The 12,483-nt window shown below is 32.0% G+C and overlaps 1 protein-coding gene across 1 annotated transcript; it reads right to left on the bottom strand.

The window, feature by feature from the left end:
- Window positions 1–11,063: 11,063 nt before the first annotated feature.
- Window positions 11,064–11,381, bottom strand: LOC114717592 (CLAVATA3/ESR (CLE)-related protein 41-like). Its single transcript, XM_028902803.1, has one exon. It carries the CDS (start codon window positions 11,379–11,381, stop codon window positions 11,064–11,066), a length of 318 nt encoding a protein of 105 aa, XP_028758636.1.
- Window positions 11,382–12,483: the final 1,102 nt, after the last annotated feature.

A 12,483-nucleotide genomic window follows, 5' to 3' on the forward strand; every position in this document is an offset into this window, starting at 1 on the left:
GATCACAATTATATATTCTCTTGACTTATCCCTGCTAAGCCACATTTTATAGCATTGATTAATTATGTTAATAATTGTTTAAGGGACAAAAAGATTCCATAAATAGTGCGAGTATATATTTGATGATGTATTACATATTTACATTTATGAATGTGGCCAAATTTGGGCGATGCATGATTGCTTCTTCACGTATTTGTGTTTGACTTACTCATTAATTGACACACAATAAACCAACAAATTTATTCTGGATGCTCTTTCCAACCGAATATGACAAATATATATAATATAACATAATTTAATATAATGTGTGTCCTTCTTAAAAAATATTGGAAAAATGACAGTAAAATATCATGTGAATTTCAAAAAGACAAATAAGGCACATAAATAAGCAAAATGATAAAGAAGGCATCAGGTATCAATTTGGAATTTTGATTTTTGGCTTAAAGACCGAATTGCCCTTATTATGTTTGAAAACTGAGGAGACAGAGAAAGGTAGAAACCGCCTCCTCTCGGCGAAAGCAATCCCCCCACTCGGCAAAAGAGAAACTGCCCCCACTTGGCGAAACCAATCCACCTACTCGGTGAAACTAATCCCTCCCCTCAGCGAAACCGAATCCCCCTACTCGACGAAACTAATCCCTCCACTCAACGAAACCGAACCCCCCACTCCACGAAACTAAATCCAAGCTCCTCCAGTCACTGAAAAAGGTTCTCCGATTTGCAAGGGGATTTGCAAACTATTCTCAGGAAATGTAAAGCTGTCTGATTTTCAAGTATTGTTAAATCATTTGCCCAGAATGTTACTACACGTATAATGAGATTTATAACTCGCGAAGTGAATTTGACCACTTCTTCGAGGGGTTTGACAACTTGTTTTGAGGGGTAGGGCAACTTTTCTCTACAAAAATAATTCCATGTTGAATTTGACAGAACACATAGTGGGGTTTACAACTTTTACAGTGAGTGTTACTATATTTTCAATGGGATTTGTAACCTTTTGTGAGGGGTTGGCCAATGTTTCTGTCAAAAACAAAACAATTCCATGCTAAATTTTACAAAACACATAGTAGGAATAACAACTTTCATAGTGAGATTTACTACTTCTTCAATGGGTTTTGCAACCTTTTGTGAGGGGGTGGGCAACTTTTCTGTCAAAAACAAAACAATTCCACGTTGAATTTTACAAAACACATAGTGGGAATAACAACTTTCACAGTGAGATTTACTACTTTTTCAACGGGTTTTGCAACATTTTGTGAGGGGCTGGGCAATGTTTCTATAAAAAACAAAACAATTCTACACTGAATTTTACAAAATACATATTGGGAATAACAAATTTCACAGTGATGTTTACTACTTCTTCAATGGGCTTTGCAACCTTTTGTGAGGAACGGGGTAAATTCTCTATAAAAAACAATACAATTTCACACTGAATTTTACAAAACACATAGTGGTATTTACAACTTTCATAGTGAGAGTTACTACTTTGTGTAATGTAATGCACCATTCACGAAACAATATTTGCCAAAAACCAGCAGCCATATAACAGCAAATACATTACATATATTCAAATGACTGCACCTGAAGTATATCAAAGTAAATATTGAACCATTAACTTTCATACTAATTACATGTGTAATGGAATGTACTATTCACATAACAGTATTTACCAAAAACCAGTAGCCATATGATGGCAGATACATTACATATATTCAAATGACTGCACTCTACTCTTGCGACGGTTACCAATTTCACCGACAGCACTTTACTCCTGCGACGGCGGCAATGTGATTTCAGAGAACCTTTTTCGATGATTGGAGGAGCTTGGATTTAGTTTCGCCGAGTGGGAGGATTGGTTTCTCCGAGTGGGGGGGTTCGGTTTCACTAGCCGAGTGGAGGGATTGCTTTCGCCGAGTGGGGGGATTGCTTTCGCTAGGAGGAGGTGATTTCTCCCTTTCTCCATCTCCTCAGTTTTCAAATATAATAAGGGCAATTCGGTCATTAGGCCAAAAATCAAAATTCCAGATTGGTATCCAATGCTTTATTTCTCATTTTGCTTATTCAGGTGCCTTATTTGTCTTTTTGAAATTCACATGGTATTTTACTGTCATTTTTCCAAAAATATTTTGATGGTTTGACCCTCCATATTAATATGTTAAATCCCATTAAATATTATATCATCGTATTTTTGGCATAAAGTGGATAAGAAAATTGACATTGAATAGAATATTCTAAAGTGAAATAATATCCCTCTAAAACGGTGCCTATCATGAAAACTTTTCAAATACTATCTCTAGTACTTAATATTAGAATTCATTTGACTTTTATTTTTATTCTAAATATAAGATTCCAATTCACTTTATCTCTTATATTTATGTATTTTTTTAAAGATAGTTATTATAATAATGGTAGTTATATCCAATACACATGACTAATAAAAATATTTTAAGAAAGACAACACATATTTATTACAAATAACTAACTTAAATAAATTTTTTTATTTATTCAAATTAGTCAACTACCTTCTTTATTAAGGATAGGAGCTAGTATCTATTTCACTTTTTTTTTTTTTTAGCTAAGGCAATCTTATTCAAGGTTTCTCATTTCTATTTCACTTTTATTTTCATAAAAGAAACAATTATTTATGACCACTCAATACAAATTGGCTTATTCTCACAAAATGCGTTGAACTCTATTATGTGGGTTTGGGCCCATATAGTCTATGGCCGTAACAAGGCTAAGGGCCATATAGATAAAGAAAGGCCTAGCTTCATAAAACAATAAGATCAATGAAGAATTGCCTCACCAATGGCAGAGAAATTAGTGAGAGTTGGCAAGAGAGTTCATCTGTAATCACCAATTAAAAAGTGAGGCCCAAGACCAACAGGATTGGATCTAGCGGAAGGAGCTAGTCTTCCACAATATATTGAACCAAGGTTCGAATTCTCGCTGGGAGAAGTGCCCACATTTAGTACCTGATAGTACTTCGACCAGGATTACCTCCAATAAAAAAATACCTATGCTTATCCAAACCAAAAAAAAGTGAGGCTAAAAAGTATTTTTTTTTGCACACCCAACTATTAAATATTTGCATTTATGTTTCAAAATGCAAATATTTAATAATTCAGATAACTTCACATTTTTTAAAAATAAATTCTCATTAAGTTGGAAAAGATAAATACTTACTCTAAAGGTTCCTTTATCATGAAGCATATAATCCTTATAAATTTTTTTAATAATTTCGTTAAAAAATAAGCTTGCATTAAATGAGCATTATTGATAATTTTATGAAACGCTAATTGTATCATATTTCGTATGATTTTTTTTTAAAAAAATTGATTTCTAAAGTTCTAGTTATCATTAATATGTCAAGACTTGTAACCCAAGTTACACCAAATATCTCCCTTAAGGTTTTACCACTCTATTCTCTATTATAAATCACTTCACTTTTAGCTCTTTTCAATTATCAATGAATGATTGTAAATTTGTAAGTCACTAAATATCTCTTAAATTGATAAAATTTGTCAATGCTATTCTTATTAATTTTTTTTTCCTTTTCTACCTTTCAAATCACTCTCATCTTTTTTCCCCAACAAAAATTAAGTAAGTGTGAAATAAAAATAATAATAATTAATAACCTTTCAAGTGACTTGTATATATACTTGCGACCAAACTTTTTTCATAGAAGTGATTTATAATAGGCATCAAAATGATATTCAGTGTAAGGTTGTGAGATAATATGATAAGTGTGAGAGTGATGATAAGAGAAATTATCATTAACATAAGCAATAGATTATGATAAATTCAAAATTAGTTGTAAATTTTTTTTCTAAACAAAGAAACTAAAAAGCAAAATGAAGAATTGAGAATTGTAATAAATTTCCAGCTGTAGAATGAATGATTGGGGGTGGGGTTGGGGGGGGGGGGGAAGGAAATTGGGGAAGGGGTTGTTTCAGTAAGATCACATCGGTCTTCTTTGAAAAGTGGGGACAGTCTCTGAATTGAAGTCCCCATTATATATAATCCAAAACAAAATAAAGATTTGTTTACTTTTTGTTTGTAAGTTATTCTGAGCAATCGGCATTTAAAAATTCACTCAGATGGTACCCTCTTTGAAAACAAAATTATATAGTTTAGGAGAAGCTAGCCCATTTGGTGCATGGGGCGCGGTAATGTAAGGAGGAAACTTATAAAAGAAAACTTCAATAATTCATCACCAAAAAGTGATTAATAATGATTGTCCTAGTAATAATAATCTGTGGCAGGTTTTGTTTTATATTTTGAAAAGAGATATTTTACCGTTTCAAAGCTCCATGCATGAAGATTTATATATTTTTAGAGAAGCTAGCCGTAAATTTTAGAGGGTGTTTGGAATTAAGAAAAAGCACTTTTCAAAAATAATTTTCATACAGATCGAGACAAAACCCTTCACATACTTATTTCGTATATCATAAAATTACTTTTAAAATCATGATTTGGTTTTTATCCAAATAACTTCTTAATCCATTGTAAAACGACTACTTGTAAACAGTGGTTGTTTTTTATTTGTTACGGTTTTCTTCACTATTAATCTAAACAGATATTATTTTCAAATTATCGGTTGGCATTTTATTTAAAATGAGTGCTTACTTTCTAAATATAGAAATTAAATAATTAATTTATAGATATTAAAATCAGTTAAATTAATTATTCACTTACTGAATGACTATTTTCTACAGATATGTGAACAAATAATTAATTGAGAAGAATACAAGAAATTATACGTACGTAGAACTAGAACATGCATGCACGTTTTGATTACTAGATTTCTTAGAATTTTAATTTAGCAGCTAAGATGGTTAAATAATTAGTTTTAGTCGATTATTAGACAGCTGCATGGTGACGTAAATGACATTTTTTTACGGTATAACAAGAGTGCAATATAATAGAATATATAAATATAAAGCAGTGAAAATGTTTGTCATTTGATTTATTCATTGGAACGAACTTTAATGTGACATTTGCCGCTTTCATGCGTACCACGCTGCGAATATAATGCAGGCAACAGGGATATCCCCACCTTAAAAGGGAGAAATGACCACTCCATGAGTGCCCTTTTTGGCTCCCTAGTCTCTCTCCCACTTCAAAGTAATTTATGAGTAATGGCAAAAACTAAGGAAACCGAATGAATCAAAAAAAGCAAGAAGCAGTCAACTTTGAGGAATGAAGAAAGAAAGCTGTGAAACCCACTTTAATACATTTACTTTTCTCAAAGCATAAACACATATATTCTGAAAAGGCCATCCCCTGTGAGCTTTTTTATTAGTGAGACTATATATATATTGGCCGGGATTGATTTAATTTGTTAGATAGAAAAGTGAAGAGTTAAGTAAGTAGGTAGTACGTTTATAAAGTGGTGAGAGATGACAAGACAATGTAGCTAGGCTCCTTCGGCTTGTAACAACTAAAAGTGAAGGCTACATCATGTCTCCTTGCCGAAAGGAAGCCACCTGCCTGCTGGTTAATTACTTTTTTATTTCTCTAATTTTCTCTTCAATTCATCAATGTGCCATTTCATTACATAGAGAATGTTCTAATTAATTTATGTCACGTACGTAAAGTTACGTTGTCTTTTTGGGGAATATAATATTTATTCAAACTACACTCATAGGCATTGCATTTGAGGTCCTATTTGGAGGTGTTTAGGTAACGCTAAAAGTACTTCTGAGTAGTACTTCTCTGCAAATTGATATAAACTTTTTCATATATTTACATCGTATATTGTAAAAGCACTTTTAAAATTATAGTTTTGTTTCTACTCGAACACTTTTTTATTCAGAAATAGCAATACATATGAACTGACATACAATGCAATTGTTGAGAATGAAGAAGATATTGTGCTTGCATACAGGCGTGTCAAAAGGAAAAAGTCCCATATTAAAAAAAATCATCTCATTTACCATGCAGGTATGTGTGAGTGTGACTTATGAGCTAATAATGTCTCGCATCGGTTAATTTTTAAGAAATTCAAGTGACTTCTACCTATGAATAGGAAACGTTTGGTGCGCGCCAAAACGCACCAAACTTGAGTTTTTGAGTTCTTCCTTTTCTTTTCATCTATTCTCTTGCTCAGCTGCATTATACTACTTTCGGTCCTTAATATAAGATCTTATTTGACTTTTATTTTGGTTCTAAATATAAGACCCCAGTCTACTTTGTCTCTCATATTTATGTATATTTTTTTCAAAATAGCTCTTCTAACAATGATAGTTCTCGTCAATATACTTGATTAGTGAGGATATTTGAGGAAAAACAACACCTATTTATGACAAATAACTAATTCAACTTACTTCCTTAATCTCTTCAAATTAGTCAACTGGCTCTTATAATTAGAACCGAAGGTAGTATATTTTTACTTTTCTGCTCTTTGTTTCTTGCAAGAAGAGTTGGTTTAATTCTCAGGAGTTGCTGCATTAATTATTGTTGTGTGGCAGAATAATAAGGACAATGTCCTTGGGTACAACTTGAACCAAATATATCTTTGCATGGCAACCCCAATAGAAGAGAGAAATAATGATAATTTTGAAACTTTGATGATTATTAGTCAACAAATCGTAGAACACACAAGCCCCAAACTCTTAAGATTACACATGAGGTGAGAACATATGTTAGCTTTCTTTTTTTAAATGAGGATTAAATTTAACACTCTTTCACACTTTCAACACATTGATAAATAGAACCTCAACTAAGTGAGATGAGTTTAATTAATCCCCTCTAACAAAATTGCATGGTTCGAGTCGTGCCCATTTTCAACTTCAATGAATTAACCTAATAGGTAGCTAGCTACCCTTCAAGTATTTATTATTACATGGTTTAGAGAAGAGGGTGATTAATTATACAGCTTGCTGGGAGAGTGGACATACATGTGAATATGCTTAGGTCGACCCCAGAAAATACCTAGGTACGAGAAATCAAATGAAGACCATACAAAAACACACACACACACACACATATTGATGTTTTTTGGTTGGGAGCTCGCTAGGCATATGAAGACATTTTATTCAGGATTCCCAAATCAATAAAGCTGCTAACAAACACAAACTATTAAGTTACTCATTGTATGTATACGGCCGCCCTAGCTGTGATGAATTGTATTGTCTCGTTAAGGCCAAACAAGCTTAGCCTCTTCTCACTTCATCTTATTATTCATATCATCCCATCATTTATTAGTAAATACGTACGAGAGAGAGAGAGAGAGAGAGAGAGACTGAAACATATACGTACGTACAGAAGGAAGGAAAGAGACAAAGAAGATAGAAGAAGAGACCCAAAAGCTTTCAGCCCCATCTCGTAACTTTGCTTCAGTTTTAAAGGAAGAGGACAAAGATACAAATGGCGATGGAGGCTATTTTGGGAAATTGGATCTCGCCGATACTGACGCTTCTTCAAACCCTGCTTTGGATGCCTCCTTCGTTTTTAACTTTTTCACGCAAAGCAAAGCCTATAGATTTCTCGCCTTTTACTTTCTTTCATTCTAACCACTCACACGTTATTTATTCACTTCAATAATCTTTATGGATTATTAATTAATATTAAAATCGAATAATCAATAATAAATCATCTCTCTTTACCATTTTATTTGGTGAAATCATATTCCTTCTCTCCTCTTTGACCAAAAAAAGAATATCCCTCTCCTCTATGGATATTTAAATTCTTTTAGTTTTGAAGCATAAACAAATTCAGGTACTTATCTTAAACTATGCAATGAATTAATTACTTTCACCTTAATACATGTGCACACACACACACACACCCCAATAATGAAAGTATATGAAATGCATGCATAACCTAGCTGATCTAACTCCAGCTTCGGAATTAAGGGTTTTGAACAGATCAATCAACTTAAATTTTATTTTATTTTTACTCTCCTTAATGATCCTGAAATGATGTTATTTCGAGTTAAAAAAAAAGAAGAGCTCATCATATTTGTGCTTTAATAACTCCATTTAACTAGATTATGTAGGATTTATATATGAACATAAACTAATACTTTCTGGTGTTTATATGTTTTAATTTGATCTTGAATTGATCTCAATTTGAACTATTGAATCTAAACTACTCCTCCGGTCCTTAATATAAAACCCATTTAACTAATTTGATTAGATTAAATAAGTTAGGTAAATTAGTAAATTATAAGAAATGTGACACGTTTTTCTTAAAATACCATAATCATCTTTCTTAATACCCCTTCTTCCTCTTCTACTTGATTATAGTTGAAGGAGTATTCATAAGGATAATTTAGAGAAAATTGATAAATATAAGAAATGGGTCTTATATTTATGATCAAAACCAACTTAACAATTGGGTCCTACGTACGTTAAAGATTGGAGGAGTATTATATCTCATCAGCTGATTCAATCACTGGTTAATTTTTAGTACCTTATGAACAAGAAACTAATATGATGTATAATTCTTGACCAAAAAAGAAGATATAAATTGTAACAAAAATAAACAATTTTCGTTTTTAAAAAAATGATAAAAGTAAAAACATGAAAAAGAAGGTCAAATGTAAATTTGGTTGGGAGGGTAAGTAGGGTCCAGAAATGAAGAGCGTGAGATGTAGTAGTGGTGGTCATCAACGAAAGTCGCAGTGTCCTACATTACGAGAAGTTTGAATCATTATGTCCCTAACATTTTCTTTTTTTCTCATCTGTCAGCTGACTTCCCTTTTCCCCCTCAAAATCACACTCTTATCCTTTCTTATTTTCTTATATTTTCTTTAATAATTTTTATTTACATTTTGTGAACTTTGCATTTCAGTAACTAACTGTCCCCAGCATCTTCACCCAAAAAAAAAAAAAAAAGAAAAAAAACCAAAAAACAAAGTGTCCTCAACACGCTTTCATCTTTGGCTTTTTCCCTTTAACCTTCCAAGTCTTAACATCTTTTATATATATACACTTTTTGTCAACAATGACCGTTCAATAGATTAGAAAAGTTCCATGATACCTAATTACTTAGCCATATATATAGTATTGTATCGCATTGTCTTGCCTAGTGAGATTGAGTATTAATTAAACACTATCATATTAATTTAAAGTAATTAAATTTGACTAACTAGATTTAATTATTTATGAAGTTGCATTACCTAGCTAATTCAGATGTCATTAACTTTAAAGATACTACTCCTCTGCTCAGAGACGAAATATTAATTTTGATTTTATTTATAAGTCACATTATTATATACAAGTAAAATTAAAAAGCTATATGATTCTGAAATTTAGGATTTTTCTTAGTTTCAGTAAAGCATATTGAAAATGACTCATAAATAAAATTAAAAACAACTTCTTAAGTATATTATTTTTCAGTTGAAGCGAGATGTGCATGTTTTTCTTTTTCTCGGCCAGAGAGGTGTATGGTTCAATGAAAGGATTCTTCTCCCCTACAGGGAGGTGTAGACCAAGGGAAAAGTAGATAGAATTTCAACGTTGGAAGTTAATATATTGTTTGATACGACTTGGCCAAAAAGAAGTTAATTTGTACTCGGACACGTAATTTTTCTCAATACTTTATCTAGAAGGATACAAAATAAAAATAAAAATAAAATGTGGCCGGCCGGCTAGTATTGGAGTTGTCTTTCGTAATTCAAATCTTAATTAACGAAACACAAACACACACACACACATTGAAAATTAAAAAAAAATTTATATAAAAAAATCATTTTCATGGAACCCATCTACGTTTTACTGAAAGGACTTTTCTCATAAAAAAATATTATTTTCATATTATATCTTTCAATATAATTGCGCATTAATATTAATTCCTAGTCGGACATGCAGCCTGTCCCACTGCGTGATGGGAAGAAAATTAGGGAGAAAATTAAAGAGTAATAATGAAAATTCTCTAAAATGGTAATTTTTTTTTAACTATTTTTAAAATTTTTCTTTCCTACTATTTCCTTCATTATTTTTCTTATAATTTTCTTTTCCTTCCACCATCCAAACATGGTCATAGTTTCAGTCAATAGTTTAATTTTTTTTTTAAAAAAAACAAACTAGCAGCAGCAAGGACAATTTGGAAGGACTGCCACGAGAGAGAAATAGGAAAAATGAAGGGCATCCTAAAATGAAAATTGAATAAAACTTAATCTCATTAAATTACCACTCTATTTCTTATTATAAGTCACTTGTATCCCAAACCTGCAAGCTAAGAAATACATTAAATTAATCAATTTTTTTTTCACATTTACCCTTATTAAAAGTTGTGTGAGAGAGAGAGAGGGAGGAGACAGATTGCATAGAAAATGAAAAGTTGAGAGAGAGAGATTGAGAGGGACAGGAACATATTTCGATGAGCTATTATTTCAGGCTTAAATTAATTAATTTTTTTATTAAATTAATAGGGGTAAAATTGGAAAAGAATCATTAATTATACTACAAGTAATTTATATTTTAAAACAAATTTTTAGGATACAAATAACTTATAATAAAAAACATACTGATAATTCTTAATGGTAATTAATAATCATTACTGCTAACTTGGTTGGTTGCTTTTTCCATGGTCCTTTCATGTCATTCAACCTTCTTCATCGGAATGCTCATAATCAAATAGCCCAAATATGAGTGCAGAAAGAAGCAGCAAGCCAAGGCCAAACACATAATTGACACAAAAGTTAAAAAAATAATGATGACCATATCTCAAAAGAAGTAAGCTTCAGCTGCACATAAGAGAATGATCAACATAATCATACAATATCTCATATCCACATGACCCTCATCTTCAAATGATTGCCAATTCTTTCACAACAATAATAATTATATATATAATTAAATACACTGTACTCATATATTTTTAGATAATTAAGCCTCCAACACCCCCCAATATGGTGAACAAAAAAATTGGGAAAAAAAACCCAGATAAACGAGATCATAAAGAGTAGGCCAAAAAAAGAAAAAGAAAAAGAAAACCCTAGAAATTACAAACCCAACTGTAAGAAGAATTCAATACAAACATATATCATATATGATTTTCTTGGTAATTTGTGGGATTCTGAAGGGTCGTCTTCTACACAAAGGGCTAAAAGGTCACCTGTTTGAAATAGGGTTTGGACCACTTGGGACTTCATGTTCACTGTCGTTGAAGCTTATTGTCCGGTGCGAAGACGTCAGAACAGGAGAGCGACGTCGTTTTTGGCGTTGATGAGGTGGAGCATGAATGGTGTTGCAGTTGCAGGGATTATCGGGTGGAGGAGGAGAAGAAGAAGGAGAAGGAGGTGGAGGCATAATGTTAGAGGAAGAGTGAAGAAGGAGGAGAGAGCGAGAGGTAGAGAAAGAAAAGAAGATGAAGAAGAGAGAGAAGAAGAAGAGGAGGGTGATGGAGTGAGGAGAAGAAGAAGCCGCCATGCATGAAATAAGAAGGAAGGAAGAATCATGCAGAGAGAGGGAGGTGGGTAGCTAGGGTTAAGAGAGAGATCAAATTGTTTAATGGCTGATGAAAGCTAAGTCGGGGAGAGAGAGAGAAGAGTGGGGAAGAAGATACCTTGCAGGGTTTGTTATAAGGGAAAAGGAAGTTCAAATTAGAAAGCTGGGTTAGAGAGAGAGAGAGAGAGAGAGAGAGGAAAAGCAGGAAAGCAGAAAATGGCGGAGTGGCTCTTTAACCATGTCTGGCGCCAGGTGCATAACTTTATCAAGTATATGTTCTGTCGTCATGCCGGTGAAAATATGTACAATAAAATCTTGTGTTCCTCACATTTAATTTATACAAAATTAATTTTGGGAATTTTTCATTGGCAGAATGACAGAAAAAAAGTTAAAAATTACAAATCCCAAATGAGATTTGGTAACACAACTTTATTTGATATTGATAAGTTTGAATTTACAAATGACATCAAATTTTTGTTGATATTCCTTGTTTAGCATTTATAAAATTCCAGTTTTTTTTTGTTATTGTGCCTTTTCCATTTCCATAATTTATTTTTTTAATAAAGAATGTATTACACGGTTTATTATCAATTTTGTTGAATTATTAACAAGCCCAAAAAATGGATATTTGCAAAAATGCAACCATTCTCATGTAATCTACTATGAAAATTTTTGAATATGTCAGTTCTTAACCACTTAACCAAGAAGCTGGCCAAAAAAGAAAAGAAGAAAAACACTCAACCAAGAAAAATTAATTTCTTCATTTAAATAGTCTTAGAATTGAATAAGTTTTCACAAAAACTCAGGTGGAAATTGCAATGAGGCCATTTCTGAAAAAATGCAATATCAGATGCTCCAAAAACTCATGCAAACTGACACATGTTTATGACTTCAAAATTTCTTTTACAACATGACTAACATTTACTATTAGAGGAAGCAGTATGTTTTACTTGCAAAATTTTTTATGAATGCATATTTAAATTGTTATTTTTAGGTAAAAATTTTAAAAATAATTTAGCTGCAAATTAAAAATGAAGAAATTAATGAGCAGAAACGATCACATGAAACATTATATGAAGACAAA

This window comes from Neltuma alba, unplaced genomic scaffold (assembly GCF_004799145.2).
Source record: "Neltuma alba isolate B1F8T4 unplaced genomic scaffold, ASM479914v2 tig00011756_pilon, whole genome shotgun sequence".
Classification (NCBI taxonomy): Eukaryota; Viridiplantae; Streptophyta; class Magnoliopsida; order Fabales; family Fabaceae; genus Neltuma; species Neltuma alba.

Excerpts from the sequence above, each read along its gene's own strand:
- LOC114717592 (XM_028902803.1), bottom strand. The coding sequence starts at position 11,381 with ATGGCGGCTTCTTCTTCTCCTCACTCCATCACCCTCCTCTTCTTCTTC.